Here is a 16,437-nt window from a genome sequence, read left to right as displayed (position 1 = left end):
GGAAAAATGTCTTGTTTAAGTAAGATATTCATCAAATTTCCCTTTTATCGTTGGTGATTTTATGTTCTAACCCCAAAATGTCTTGTTCTGCTGCGTGTTTTTTGGGCGATTTGATACCTTCAGGTCTTCTTTTCAGCACTTGGATTCATCTGGAATTGCTTTTTATATATAATGACAGGTTGAAACCTAATTTTATTTTTCTTCGTAAATCTGTAAATTTTGGCAGCTAAATTTATTCATTTGAAATTTCTAGAACTGTATATTTGACTTTATAGTGTTTCAAATTTGGGATAGTAATTTCTGTAAGTTTAAAAAATAATTTATTGCTTGACTATTCTGCATACTTTTTAATAATGACATTCAGATTTTTCTCAAAAGGAATATCAACTTCATATGATGACAACATTTTATGTCTATCTCTCTTGGTCCTAGGGTTTCTTACAGATATGGAAGTCTGTGAGATATAAAATATGAATTAAATAATTCGAACTCTCCTCAATCCTTTATTGATCTTAAGCCGGGTTTCCAGAATTGATTCTGTGGCCACATTTATTTCATAGAAAAAAGCAGTATATGCAGAACTCAAATATGTGATCTTATGGATTTGTTGATTAACTGGTTGGAAAGCCGGCTTAATAGACCAAGGAAAGAGAAACTTCTAAAAAAATTGAAAAATTGCTTTTACTTACTTGCACGGCTATTGTAAATAATAGTTTCTACAATAGAATCTTGCCGTCAGTAATAATGCATGAAGTAGGTAGTGTATTAGGTCTATTTATGATAAAGAAGCATTAGGCTCAAAGAGTGACCTAAGTCATGAGACAAAAGGACAGTAGGACTCTTGTTCAAACAAAATTGACATCAGTCCTAATCCACCAATTTCCAGTAAAGAAGAAGAGGTAAGAAGTTAAAGTAAAAGAAAATAGGGTAAAGGCATAATATATAATAAAATGACTGATACGCCAGTAGTTGCAAATGCTGTAGGAACAAAGTTTCAATCCTTGTTCTTCATGAGAGATGTAATTGTCTTCTGGTACTTCCACAGGCTGAAGGCTATGAGACATGGTAACACCAGTTTCATAGAAGACTTTGTTTTGGTGGGCTTCTCAGATTGGCCACAACTGGAAGTTTTCCTTTTAGTCTTTATTTCAATTTTCTATTCCCTTACACTCTTGGGCAACATCACCATCATCACGCTGTACCAACTGGATCTTCGGCTGCACAAGCCCATGTACTTCTTCCTCTGTCACCTCTCATTTGTGGACCTCTGCTACACCACCACTACCGTGCCCCAACTTCTGGTCAATCTTCAGGGACATGACCGGACCATTACCTATGGAGGATGTGTGGCCCAGCTCTTCATCTTCCTCACTGTAGGCTCCGCTGAGAGTGTCATCCTGGTGGTGATGGCTTTTGACCGCTATGCGGCTGTCTGTCGTCCACTCCACTACACAAACATTATGCACCCTTTTCTCTGCCACACAATGGCTCTGTCCTCCTGGGTGATGGGCTTCATGAATGCTCTGATTCAAACAGGTCTCATGATGGCCATGCCTCTCTGCAGCCATACACTGAACCACTTCTTCTGTGAGATGCCGGCATTCTTAAAGCTAGCTTGTGAAGACATAGAAGGAACAGAGGCAAAGATGTTTGTGGCTCGAATCATAATCCTGGCTGTTCCAGCAGCATTAATTCTCATCTCCTATGTACACATTGCTCAGGCAGTGCTCAGAGTCAAGTCAATGGCCGGACGTAGAAAAGCCTTTGGTACTTGTGGATCCCACCTTCTCGTGGTCTCCCTCTTTTATGGTTCAGGTATCTACACATACCTCCAACCCAAACACCATTACTCAGAGAGTAAGGGGAAATTTGTTGCTCTCTTCTATACTATAATTGTCCCCATTCTCAATCCTCTAATTTATACTTTAAGGAACAAGGATATAAGTGGGGCTTTCTGGAAGGTGATAGGGAGAGGTAGAAACTCATGATAGGAAAAGACAAAGTGGGCCAACAGAATTTTGTAATTTTTGTGTTATAACACACATTCAAAATAGCGTTTCAGTAGAAAACAGCTCTCCACCATTTTTTCCGCTTACCTCAATCTGAGGTAGGAAGTAGCGATCTATTAATGATCTCTTACCTAGTAGTACTTCTGAATATTATACAATAGAGAACATCGATTTATATGGTAGCTCTGAATGAATAAAATTATGAAGATGTATTTTAACCACATATGCAAGGCATATATTGTATTTAAGGTGAATCTGGAAGTGATGGAAGACAATAATCAACGTTGATCCAAAGTCAATGGCATAGGGCCATATTTCAGACTGTGTCCAATGATAAATGGTAGAAGTTCTCCATTTTGGTTCTCATCGGCATTGTCTTGGTCATGCCTTCATATGTTGTAGGGCCTTTTACTAATGTATTTCCCAGTAGTTGCCATTCTCTTATACTTAGGCAAATAAGAAGGACATGTGTAAAAGCATTTAGACCATCAGGTATGAATGTCATGCACTCATCGAAGAAGAAAGAGAAAGTAGAGTACAGCACCAAGATTAACACACATCAAAATCCCATTAGCTGCATGAGCAGCCATACTGCTTGGTGTCTTGTGAAAATTTATTTTAGTGCAAATAAGAAGAGAAAAAAAGAATGAGGCATGCAAATAATGAGTTAACTCATACCGATATGCAACATAGTCAGTGAGGAAAAGGTAGCAGAAAATGAGGAGTGAAGTTTAAGGAAACCCAGATGTCAGGGAGATACAAAGGAAAACCACATTGAAGTTCCATCTAATTCTGGTGAGATTGGTCTCTATTCAGAACTCTGCTAACAACACCTGCTGGTATGCATGTGGGAGGAAAGGTACCCTCCTTCACTGTTGTTAGGAATGTAGGCTAATACAACCACTATGGAATTCAATAAGGAGAGTGCTAAGAAACCTGAAAATTGATATGCAGGATCACCTAGCTATCCCACTTCTGAAAATATATTCAAAGGAAATGAAATATGTATATGAGAAAGGGATCTGTACCCCTACATTTACAATAGCACAATCTACAATAGAAAAGATATGGAAACAACCCAGATGCCCATCCAAAGGAGTACATAAAGAAATCATGGTAATCTACTCCATGGAATACTACTCAGCCATTAAAAGGAATGAAATTCTACCATATGCAACAAAATGGTCCCAATTAAAGACCATTATGTTCAGTGAAAGAAGTCAATCCCAAAAGGAAAAATATCAAGTTCTCTCTGATATCAGGCGACCTTCATGCAAAATACAAGATCAACAGCCCTTCAGTACTGTTTTTCCTACATTTCATGGTTTCTGATAGTATTGATTTTATTGTCATTAATTCAAAAAAAGTTTTTGCTTTTCTTACTAATCTCCTCCTTGACTCATTGGTCGCACAATAGCATTGCTTGCTTCAGATTTTTTAGATTTTCTGTTTTGTTTGTTCAGTGACATATTGATCATTCAGTAGCATTGTTTTTTAACTTCATGCTGTTGTTAACTTTCTATTTTCCTCTGTGTTATTGATTTTGTTTTATGAGTTTCATTTATAGGGATGTATATTAACTGTGTAGTAGAGACTATCAGATACAGATGTAAAGGTACAATACAGTATGCATCTCTACACATAAATCAAATATGGATTCCCAATGAAACTGTTGAATGTATCTTGACAGAAGGATGCTGGATTCTTTGCCATTGTTCATGCCTGCAATACTGGGATACAATTAAAAATAGCAGAATGATGGACTTATGACTGCTTGTGAAGGACTACACTATTTTAATGTCATGGGGGAAATCAGTGTGCTGGATGGGGTTTTGAGGAAGGGGGAAGGGAAATCTCAGAGTCTATACAACTGTGTCATGGAATACAATAAATTTAAAATTTTTTTAATGTAAAGAAGGCAGTTATATTATTGTTGTTTGCAGATGACACGATTCTTTGTACAAAGGAAACTGCCACAAAATAACGTATCTAGGAAAGAATCTGCCAAGAGGACTTTAGAGAATTCATCAAAACTGCAGGACATAAGATCAACTCAGAGGCTGGCATGCTGGTGCAACAGGCTAATCTTCCACCTGTAAGTGCTGGCATTCCATATGGGCACTGTTGCTAGTCCCAGATACTCCACTTTTGATTAGCTCCCTGTGTGCAGCCTGGGAAAGCAGTGAAGGTTGGCGCAAGTCCTTGGGACCTATATGTAAGTCGGAGACATGAAGGAAGTTTCTGGATTCAGCCTTCGGATCTGTTCAAAACCCGTGGCCATTTGCTGAATTAACCAATAGTTGAAAGATATTTTGGTCTCTCCCTTTGTCTGTAAATTTACCTTTCAAAAAAAAATGAATCTTTAAAAAAAAAAGTCAGTGCTCACACTACCAATACCAATTTACAGATTCATCACAATCCCCACCAAAATCCTCCAAATGTGCACAAAAACAGAAAAATTATAAAATTTTATATGTACCAAAAAGGCTGAATATCCACAGCAATCCTAAGCAACAAAAAGAAAACCAGAGATACCACAATATCCAATTTCAGAATGGACACTGAATTCAATATTTTAAATGTATGGGTAATATGATACATAAATTATGTATCAGTCAAGCTCTTAGAAAAGCACATGTCAAATAAAACTATTATTTTAAAAAATATGTATCACTCTCTGAACTCCTTGTTTATATCCAAAAATCTGTATGCAAAGTACACCAGAATTACACTTTAGGTTCTGTCTTTCCATATAGATCCACATATACACTTGTATACAAATAAAAATTTCCATTAGTTAAGTTTCTCTCCCCATTTTTTGTTTTGTCCAGAAATAGGAGAGCAGTGTCAATTTAGCCCTCTATTTGCTCACATTGGCTAGAATTTGACACTGGATAACTTTGTAACTGCAAATTTAATAACCCCGTGGTTCACAGTGCTCTGCTCTGTGCAATGATAATATCAAGGCTAATTACCATGCAAGGTTATTTTGAGATGAGTTGGTTTAATATGCACAGAGTCCTTAAACTAGTGTCTGGCACAAGATACGCACTATAAATTTCATGCATTGTTTTTCTCTAACAGACAGTTAATTTTGGAAGATTTTCCTATCCATTTGGGAAGTAAAATTATCTATTGTGATTGTAATAAAATTTTGTGGCACTGTATTAGTTAAAATAAGACCCTATTTTAATATTTCACCTGGTGGTTTTAAACTCTTTGAAGGAATGGATGTGTGAAATGCCTACTCTGACTGCAACTATTTTAGGTAATGTCTGTTTCAATAGAATGAACTTTCATGGAGCAAAGTATATTTATTTATTTCATTTATTTAGGTAAAGAAAGGTGCCAAATAAGTTGCTGTGCCACAGTAACAATGCTGCAAGCTAAAGTCACACTGGCCAGGCCTCTGTTTGAATGTACTGTGTCATTAACCTGCTAAGCATCAGACAGACATCAGCATCATCTTACTATAGGAAACGGAGTCTCTACAAGGTCTAGAAAATTTCTCTAGATTGCAAATACAGTAGCTTCAGAGCTCTTTCCTGTATAGCTTATTGTCTACTATGTGTAGATAACATTAAATGTTGATTTTTATTGTATTTCATAGTGTGTGCCACAATGCCCATTGTTCAATAAATATGAATTTTTTGTATGCTTTAATTTTGCCACAAATGGGATAAAAGACAAAGGAAATCATAACACATTAAGGTCTTATGAAAAATAAAACATGTGAGAAATTAATATTTTGTTGGTGTCACTGACACAAATAAATACAGATATATAGTATTACACAAGAAGTCTAGAGAAAGAATAAATCTGATATGTGGTGACCCTGGTAGACTTCAAATGAGACATGGAATTTCCTTTGATGAGTGAAGAGATAAGAGGATTCAGATCACAGTTTGGATTACCAAAGTATGATGGACCCAGGCTGGCACATTCCTTGAATCAAATGAAAAGGTGGACATTAAACATATCAGTTTGGTTTAGGAAGAGTATGGGGAATACAAAGAATGAGATCTTCAGGGCAGATATTGTAATGTCACTCAGTTGATTTTAATTACCACACTGGAGTCCCAAAGTCCCCATGGCCTCACCTGATGAACACTTCTCCCCTTGTTGCTCAGAAGGGGGCCCTAACCAGTGTCCCCAGGGCAGAGTTAGTGAGCTCACCCTTGGTCAGAGATGATTTGAGAATGAATCAGCTCTTTCTTGGTTTCAACCAATTAGGTAGGGTATGTAAAAGGTGTACCTGGGAGGCTGCTTCCACTTCCTAGGTTATGAGCCTCAGCATCTGTTCTGAGGGACAGATGTCACCCTGGGATCTCCAGGACAGCAGCTCTGGTCCAAGCCCTCCACCATCCTAAGAGGAAGTCAGGAACCACAAGATATAAGCTTATTTTTCTGATTTCTCTACATTCCATGTGTCCAACCAATGTCACATTTTTTTTTCAGCAGGGGAATTGAAGAAGGTAATTGCAATTTTTATTTCTAATATGGGTGAAACCTAACTGAATGGGCTACTCTGTCTAAAAAATTAAAATTAGTCCAATAAGTAATTGGTACTGGGTTGTTTTATGCTGTGTCCCTAATTTAAGTGCATAGAAAAGCTAAATCCCTGGGAGAGAATGTTTTATCAAGTAGAAGAGTTTCTCTCTTTTCCTCCATGCTTCCATATCCACCTACCCTCTCAGTTGCAGATACCGTTCCAGAAATATTTTCGTGCACATCTTCTTTGCTTTAACTGTACAAACGTAAGAAAATTAATGTCTTTATGTAAGTGTGAGGATTAACATCATTTGGAAGTTTTTTGCAAAATTCAAATCATATGAAACACAGGCTTGAAAGTTCAAAAAGAGTATAGATATCAAAATCAGAAATGAAAGAACAAAGGCATGATTAGAATTGCTGAAGGTAAATCTATTTTGAGTGAAAAACAGCAAAGATTCCATATTATTTTTGGAGATACTGGTCTGTTCCAAGAGTCAGGGTTCATATAAGCAACTTGTTAATTCATCTTATAGGTGTGAATTACTCAGACTGGACTCAAACTGTAGTTCTCTTACCATACAATACAATGATTAGGTCAATTAATATTAAATATTTTATAAAAGAGTTTATAGATGATGTTAAGGAAGTATGGAATTTGGATGAGGTAGGATGTGATTTCTAACACGACAGAAAGAGTAGATTAAGAGTTAACGATTCTGTATAAGTAAATTGTAATTGGAGAATGGGTGTGTTGTTGCCTGATTAACTTTTGCAAAGTTGAAATCTACAAATCAGTAAGAGAGCTACACTACTGATTTCTTAGCAAGAAGAAGACATTAGGCCACTTCTGTTTGGTGGAACCAGGATTGAAGAGAGGAAAGTATCATTCTATGCCTAGAACTGGAATTTTGAGCTACATTAAATCCTTTTTCTTTATATTAAATGACCTTTAAAAAATCAATTTGCAAAAAGTATATACATTTTTATGATCTAAGTAAAGTTTCACAATGCTGAAATTTACTAATGTGACATTGGGAGACTATAAAAAATTGAGTATTTCCAGAAGAGCAATGGCACAATATGATAATAAGTAAAGGTTATTAATAAGAAATTGAATAACTGAATAAATCAAGGGACAAATGGTATGTAAAAGTAGAAGTTGGGAGCTGAAATAAATAAAAGAGTGAAAGTTCATGGATGAGAAATGCTGGTAGGGGAAGGAAGAAGGAAGGAAGGAAGAAAAGAAAAAAGCCTTTCTAAGAAACAGTGTTAAGGCTTATAATTATCTTTCAGATTCATCGTACATTTGTTTAGTTGAAGTTTGGGAAGTGAGCACAGTTTTTCCTGCTTACCATTATATTAGTCTCTTACCTACTATAATGGCTTTTATTGGTTTATGGTTTATCTATCAGTCATATTAAAATCCTGCATAATTATTCTGCATTTATCATAGTCATATTTATTTTTAAATTATAAAATAATCATTAGAACATCATCAACCAATATACAGAGAAGAAATTTTTAATGACTGCAAACCACTAAATGAGAAATATTGCAAATATATTGGTTCCTACGTTGCTATACCTGAATCAGTTTTGTTACATATATGGGCAATTGATATGGTTCCACCTTTTCAAATGCAGTGATTAATTAATTAAAAATATGAATTGAAAATTCTGTACTGTTCCCTCACTGTATTTTGTGACAAACTTATGGTGGTGAATAAAGGCAGACCTAGTTGCATGGAACTTAAAGATTAGTGAAACATAGAGATAGATAAATATTTAAAATATACATACAATATTCTCTTTGTTTTACAAAGTATGTCAGATTATTTCATTTCAGGCAAAACTCTTGAAATATTTCATTTTTCTATTTTATGTTAAATACAGACACATTTGTTAATGATGAGAAATTATGTAAAGAATTTCTTTATTATTGGATCCTTGGAGCTTTGCTCTTTTGCTTGTTCAGGAAACACATATTGTGTTGGGTTACATTAGGACTTTTTCCTCCTATTTAACAATGCTTTGATTTCTGTTTTCCAATTTCTCTCTACTACTCCAAACTTCTCTTAGTCTGTATTATTATAATATCTTCCAGTTGCATCTATTTTGCTGGGAAGTATAGGATTTTACTCCTTTGTGGCTAAATAATAGTCTATTATGCATATGTAGCACATTTTATTCATTCATCAATCAATAGGAGTATTGGTTGATTCCATATTTTCAAGATTTATTTGAAAGGCAGTGTGAGAGAGAAGGAGAGAAGGAATGATAGAATCATAGGTCTTCCATCTGCTGGATCACTCCAAATGGCTACAAGCCAAGAGCCAAGAGCTTCATCTATGCTTACCATGTGGGTGTGAGGCCCCAAGCCTTACCATCTTCTGCTGCTTTCTCAGGCACATTAGCAGGGAGCTATGTAAGAAGCAGAGCAACTGGAACTCCCACCACCGTCCATGTAGGATCCAGAATTGCAGTTGGTGATTTTTATCATTAAGCTACAATGCTGACTCAATTCCATTATCTGGCTATTGTATCAAGAATACAGTCCTGGCTATTGTATTGCAACAATGAGCATGATGTACATATGTCATTGATACTGTCATTTCTTTTTGATACATACCAATAGTGCAACTGCAGGATTATGTGTCGGTTCACTCTGTGTGGTTTTGCTTGTTTTTGCTTTTTGAGAATCTACATATATACTCTTATCTATAGTGGCTGTATTAATTTATATTCCCATAAACCATAAGAATACACCCTCTCCAGCATTTGTTACTTTTGGTTTTTTTCAAAATAGCCATGCTAACTGGGCACAGATGATGACTCACTGTACTTTTGATTTGAAATTCTCTAATGACTACTTAGGTTGTGTTTTCAAAATATATTTGTTGGTTATTTGTATTTCTTTCATAAGAAATGACTTTTCTGAGTCTTTGCTCATTTTTAACTAGCTTTCTAACTTTTAAGTTACTGACGTTTTGTTTTTACTAAAGATTTATTTATTTTTATTGGAAAGGCTGATCAGATACACAGAGAGGAGGAGAGACAGAAAGAAAAGTCTTCCATCCACTGGTTCCCTCCCCAAGTGGCGCCAATTGCCAGAGCTAAGCTGATCTAAAATCAGGAGCCAGGAGTCTCTCCTGGGTCTCCCAAGCAAATTCAGAGTCCGAAGGCTTTGGGCCACTCTCTATTGCTTTCCCAGGCCACAAACAGAGAGCTGGATGAGAAGTAGAGCAGCCAGGACATGAAACAGCGCCCATACGAGATCCAGTGCTTGCAAGGTGAGATTTAGTCATTGAACCATCACGCCAGATCTTGCTGAGCCTTCTTAATGTATTTTATATTCTGGATATTAACCCCTTGTCATGTAGATGAATTTAGATGCCTTTTTACTCTGTTGGTTATGGTCTTGGCTTAGTAGAAAGTGTTACTTTCATAAATCCACCCACCAAATTTGGCTTTTGTTGATTACATTTTTGTGATCTAATCCAAAGATATTTGCCTACATTATGTCTTGAGGTGTTCCCTTATGTTTTCCTCAGCAATTTTATAGTTTACTGTCTTCCTTTTGTAGTGTTGATTCATCTTGAGGTGTTTTTATATATATAACAGATTGGGATCTAATTTCATTCTTCTAGTTTTATCTGCATTCCATTTTACAAGCACTATCTATTGAATTGACCATTCTTTCTCCAACAGACATTAATCTATTAATATTTTATGTCATTCAAATTTATTATATATTTTACATAGTATTTTCTTATTAGTTTATTTTTAATGATTTTATCATTTTTCTATTTTTTATACACTTTGCTTTGAAAATGTTTAGATTTCCGTTTCAAATAATACAAACTAACAAGAGAGAAATCTTTTAGACCAATCCCTCTTTGGTAGTTTATCAGTGTATTAACAATTACTCTGCTGGGTTCTTTAAAGAAATGGGATTCCTGGGGAGGCATTGTGGCATTGCAAGTTAAGTTTATCCTGCCTTGCCAGCATCCCATAATGCCAATTCACATTCCAGTTCTGTGTTTTCAATCCAGCTCCCTGCTAATGTGCCAGGGAAAGCAGAAGGCCGACCCAGTCTGTGGACTTCTGGACCAACATGGAAGATCTAGAAGCTGTGGGCTCATCGTTCAGGCCATTTGAGCTCTGTATATTAAGAAGTAAAACAACAGACAAAAGATTCTTTTCTCTCTGTCTCTCGTCCTCTATGTAACTTGTATCTCAAGTAAATTAAAAATTAATAAATCTGATTTTGAAAAAAGAAAGAAAAGAAGCAAGATTCTTTGGTGCCTAAACAGAGTTAAATGTTTCACATTTGTCTAACTCTTTCGCTGTACATGAGTATGACTTGCTAGATGGATGTATAAACCATATTCATTGATCAAAAGGACGCAGAGAACTAACAGGTCCAAAACAAGTGACAACATTTGTAGTCCTGTTTAATAGCTGGATGAAGTGAATGCCTAACAGACTAACAAAACATAAACCAAAAAAAAAAAAAAGAGAAAAACATAGAATATTAATAATACCTACTTATGTTCCAGGTTTTTAGAAATAGTTCCAATGACAGGTCAAGACTTTAAGGGAGACAGCATACCAGCCCTTCCTTTTGAAAAGAAACATTAGGCTCAAAGAGTGACCCAAGTCATGAGACAAAAGGACGGTAGGACTCTTGTTCAAACAAAATTGACATCAGTCCTAATCCACCAATTTCCAGTAAAGAATAAGAGGTAAGAAGTTAAAGAAAATAGGGGAAAGGCATAAAATACATTGTAAAATGACTGATATGGGAGTAGTTGCAAATGCTGTAGGAACAAAAAGTTTCAATCCTTGTTCTTCATGAGAGATGTAATTGTCTTCTGGTACTTCCACAGGCTGAAGGCTATGAGACATGGTAACACCAGTTTCATAGAAGACTTTGTTTTGGTGGGCTTCTCAGATTGGCCACAACTGGAAGTTTTCCTTTTAGTCTTTATTTCAATTTTCTATTCGCTTACACTCTTGGGCAACATCACCATCATCACGCTGTACCAACTGGATCTTCGCCTGCACAAGCCCATGTACTTCTTCCTCTGTCACCTCTCATTTGTGGACCTCTGCTACACCACCACTACCGTGCCCCAACTTCTGGTCAATCTTCAGGGACATGACCGGACCATTACCTATGGAGGATGTGTGGCCCAGCTCTTCATCTTCCTCACTCTGGCGTCCACTGAGTGTGTCCTCCTTGTGATGATGGCTTTTGACCGCTATGCGGCTGTCTGTCGTCCACTCCACTACACAAACATTATGCACCCTTTTCTCTGCCACACAATGGCTCTGTCCTCCTGGGCAGTGGGCTTTGTGAATTCTCTGATTCAAACAGGTCTCATGATGGCCATGCCTCTCTGCAGCCATACACTGAACCACTTCTTCTGTGAGATGCCGGCATTCTTAAAGCTAGCTTGTGAAGACATAGAAGGAACAGAAGTCAAGATGTTTTTGTTTCGAATCATAATCCTGATTGTTCCTGCAGCATTAATTCTCATCTCCTATGTACACATTGCTCAGGCAGTGCTTAGAGTCAAGTCAATGGCCGGACGTAGAAAAGCCTTTGGTACTTGTGGATCCCACCTTCTCGTGGTCTCCCTCTTTTATGGTTCAGGTATCTACACATACCTCCAACCCAAACACCATTACTCAGAGAGTAAGGGGAAATTTGTTGCTCTCTTCTACACTATAATTGCTCCCATTCTCAATCCTCTAATTTATACTTTAAGGAACAAGGATATAAGTGGGGCTTTCTGGAAGGTGATAGGGAGAGGTAGAAACTCATGATAGGAAAGAAAAGATCAGGAGAAACCACACATATTCTATTGTTCATGTTATAAAATCCATCTTTTATTTTTTCCTTGCAGAGTAGTTGATTAAGGGAATCAGTGCTCAATAGTCTTCAACATTTTATTGTTCCCTTTAACTTGGGTGTGTCTCTTAGTACTCTATATCATTGAGTGTTCATGACTCCTATGCAGTAACATACTGATTGTTACAGCTTTCTGAATAAATAAGATTAAAAAGAAGGTTTATATAGTCACACGTGGAGTCTATATTACATTTGAGCTGAGTCTGAAAATTATGAAAGACAATTTAAATTAGCCATTGTTATTCCAAAGTCAGTGACTCCCAGCATAGTGCTACATCTGGTGTCAACCAGAAGATGGAAAATCTTTGTCTCTGTCTCCTTCTCTCTGTAAATATATCTTTCCAAGAAAATTAAGCAAATATTTAAAAAATATATATAAATACTTGAGAGTGAATAACACAAGAGAAAGAAGTGTTGGGGATAAGGGTTAATGAGCCAGGCACAAGAGCCCAGAGAAACTCCCTGAGTCCATCTTTATTATATGTGTGAAAATCAAGCATGGTGTAAATCTGAGGGTCTGAGATTACTTGCAAGTCACAACAACAATTATTAGCCAACACATTCATTGATTAATTATTTTAGTCGGTGTCCCCCTAAGTGCCAGGCAGTCTGGTGCTAAGTGAAGGACCCCCTCATTAACACAAGCCTATGATCCCCTACCTCCATGGTCTTTATGGCAATCAGGCCTCAATGCCAGCATTCCAAACATCTATCCCTTTCCATGATATGCACCTGAGCAGAAGAAAGCGTGCCTCCACCCTGATCTTATGCCCATAAATAATTATGAGAGTTAGGTACCTGGTTTCCATTAATAAGGTGAGGTCAGCTATCATGCATATTGTAGCTACTCAACTCAGGCCTTACTGAAGCTTGAACCAAACTGGGACTACAGTAAAAATCCCTACAAAGAGTAACAGGGAATGAGGAAAATGTTGATGGTAGAAAAATGGTGCCAGAATGCAATAGCTTCTAAGAACAAGTGTCAACGCACTGGAAGTTTGAGATGTTACCACTGTCATTCCATTCCACTCACTTCATATTTACATGTCAATGTTCAATAAACCCTATCAATTCTTACTCTATCAAAAACACTTTATAGTCAAATATTCATATTTTGGTACAAAAAATATTTGTCTTGGGAAAATTTCTTGTAGAATTTACCATTTATCCTTACAATAGCATTTTGAAACTTTGTGATGTTATGTTTACTATCTATTCACGATGAAACTGACATTCAATGTAATATTTTCCTTATCCAAGTTTACATGGCGAATGTGTGGTTAGGCTTTGATTTGACTTTCTGTATTCCTAAATCTAATCTTCAGTACAAGATTTTGCCAATTCCGTGTTTCTGAGAATGAATTTTTAATCAAGAGAAAATTCAGTTTGGAAAGAAAGTTGTGGCCACAATGACCATCCCAATTGTTTTTTTGGATGATTCCATCCAGAGTAGTAAACATTCTTGAGTAAAATATTATTTCATTACAGGATATACTTTCTTCCTAGCACAAAGCTAATTCCTGTTATAGCAGTTCCTGCACATCAAATCCTTGTTTTAGGAGTACTAAGCATACCAGACACTAGCTCTCTTTATTTCCTTTGATATGAAATGTGGGTATTATTCTAATTCTCTCTTATTGGATTAGTAGTCAAGATTCCAACAATTTGTAAATTGTTGTTGATGTTATGCTGGAGCTTTTAATGGATCGGAATGATATTCTGCCAGCTCTACCTTCAGACCAGAGATGGTCTCCCCAAGAAACCGATGAATTCATCTGGAGAGTGAGATGCTGAACTCTATGCTTGGTATATGCTTGCAAGATAAGAATCTTGACTGAACTTGAACTACAATACTGCAACAAGGTGGAGGAATCCACTATGTGAGGAGGGCACGGGCAGAGAATAGGGGAATCCCAGGGCCTATGAAACTGTGTCACATAATGCAATGCAATTAATAATAATAATAATAATAATAATAATAATAATAATAAAAGAACCTCAGGGTTAGATCAAAGGAACTTTTATTCTACATGAACAACATATTATGGTATAAAAATTAATGAATATTCATCAACCTAATGGAAAAATGATAATGTTGGCATAAACAGCATGGAGTATAATTATTTTTAATAATGTTTTATGCTTACCTTTATAATGTAGAGAATGTAGGCATCCTGTTACATTAAATGGAATATATTCTTAAAACCCTGGTTCAATTAAACATACACAACCAGTTTTGGGGGAGTTTGTTTATTTATTTATTTTTTTTGCAATATCTGGGCTGCAAATGCCATCTCCAAGGGAATCCATGCTGCCTGCACTGCTTTGACTTTATAATTCATGTCACTGGCTAACTGATCATCTGAGAGAGTGACTGCTCAAATCCCTTCAAATTGAGTTATTTCCAGCCTCTCAATTATTTACCCTGGCATGGAAAAGTTGACTCCTTGTGTAGGTAGAACTATTTTTGTTAAGAGTAGAATAGTAACACCTTGATGCCCATTTCCTATCTCCCAGGCTGGACTAAACAACCAAATCTGCTGGTGCATGCATGAAAGTGTAAGTGCAGGCTGGTTGAACTTTGGTTGAGCTTTAGTCCTGTCAGGCTAGATGGTAGGACCACATGAAAAGTACAAGATCCAGAGCTGGGAGGGGATCCAGTAGGGAAATTGTGGGCACTTCTCTAATGGGCTGTAGCTCCCACTGGTAAACATGAGAACCAGTGCTTGGGGTGGGCCTGGCTAGACAGCAGTGGCAACCACTGGCATGAGTGTGGGCTGGATAATGGAGCTGATTGGGTTGAGCCTTGTTTCAATGCTCACTGATGTATACTAGATATGAGATAGAGTGGACCAATCTGCTGCACATACCAGCATGCACAAAAACCAGGCAGGTCTGGCAGAAGGAATTGGAGGGTTGATCTAACTATACTGCAGTTCCTGCTAATGTACATAAGGGCAGAGTGTGTGGTGGACAGGGTTAGGCTAGGCCTCAGTATTTATTGGTTTGTGTATAAGATGGGACTAGGGTCAAAACTGACCAGAGGACTGTAACCACCAGTGTGTGTATAGGCTGGTATGAGTGACAGACTGAGCCAGATCCTACATTGGCTGGCACACATAGAAATCTGGCAAGGTTTCCTTGGAGACCTCCATAACTGGACCACTGGACTCAGAACTCCAACCATGGTGAAAATTATAGCTCCTATGGTCTGACCGTGGAGTTCATGTGACAGAACTGGATCTCTACATTTGCTGAGGCCTGTGCAATGGATAGCATGCCCAGATCAGATACTGAAGGAGGACATGACAACCAGTTCATTGGGGCCTGCAGAGGACGTCTAGTACCATGGATAGCAGAACACATTGGACAACTCTCCCTGTTCAGCTTCCTGTCCCACCCATCCCGTCTGTCTTCTCGTCTGTCTTCCCTTCCCTTTCCTTCCTCTTCCCCACCATGTTCCCATCCCTCCCCTTAAGGCTGCCTGTCTGTTTTCCTTTCCTTTCCCTTCTGTCTTCCCATCTGTCTTCCCTTCCCTACCCTTCCCTTCCCTTCCCTCCTTTCCCTTCAGTCCTCTCGTCTGTCTTCCCTTCACTTCCCTTCATCTTACCCACCGTGTTCCCTTCCTCTCCCTTCCAGCTTCCGTCTCTCTTCCGTTCCGTTCCCTTCTGTCTTAACTTCCATTCAGGCTTCCCATCCGGTTGAACCTTCCCTTCTCTTCCAGCTACCTTCCCTTCCAGCTTCCCGTCCATCTGCCCTTCCCTACTCTTCCGGGTTCCCATCTGTCTGCCCTTCCCTTCCCTTCCGACTTCCAGCCCTTCCCTTCTGTCTTTAAGTCTGTCTTCTCTTCCATTCCTCTTCCCCACCGTCTGCCATTCCCTGCTCTTTCGGCTGCCCATCCTTTCCTTTCCATTTCAAAACACGTCCCTCTGCCCTTCGCTTTCCTTCTAGCTTCCCGTCCGTCTGCCTTTCTCTTCCCGTCCAGCTTCCTGTCATTCTCCCCTTCCATTCCGTCTTA

The 16,437-nt window shown here is 37.8% G+C and overlaps 2 protein-coding genes across 2 annotated transcripts; both read left to right on the top strand.

Annotated features, from left to right (window-relative positions):
* Positions 1-1,055: 1,055 nt before the first annotated feature.
* Positions 1,056-1,988, top strand: LOC121160253 (olfactory receptor 2Y1-like). Its single transcript, XM_040985902.1, has one exon. The coding sequence runs from the start codon at positions 1,056-1,058 to the stop codon at positions 1,986-1,988; it is 933 nt and encodes a 310-aa protein (XP_040841836.1).
* Positions 1,989-11,401: 9,413 nt separating this feature from the next.
* Positions 11,402-12,334, top strand: LOC121160252 (olfactory receptor 2Y1-like). The gene has a single exon (XM_040985901.1). The coding sequence runs from the start codon at positions 11,402-11,404 to the stop codon at positions 12,332-12,334; it is 933 nt and encodes a 310-aa protein (XP_040841835.1).
* The last annotated feature ends 4,103 nt before the right edge of the window (positions 12,335-16,437 follow it).

Source organism: Ochotona curzoniae, unplaced genomic scaffold (assembly GCF_017591425.1).
Source record: "Ochotona curzoniae isolate NIBS_2020 unplaced genomic scaffold, NIBS_Ocur_1.0 contig_4501, whole genome shotgun sequence".
Classification (NCBI taxonomy): Eukaryota; Metazoa; Chordata; class Mammalia; order Lagomorpha; family Ochotonidae; genus Ochotona; species Ochotona curzoniae.
This window is presented reverse-complemented; position numbering and strand designations above follow the sequence as displayed.

Coding starts and splice junctions, on each gene's coding strand:
- LOC121160252 (XM_040985901.1), top strand. CDS start 11,402: ATGAGACATGGTAACACCAGTTTCATAGAAGACTTTGTTTTGGTGGGC.
- LOC121160253 (XM_040985902.1), top strand. CDS start 1,056: ATGAGACATGGTAACACCAGTTTCATAGAAGACTTTGTTTTGGTGGGC.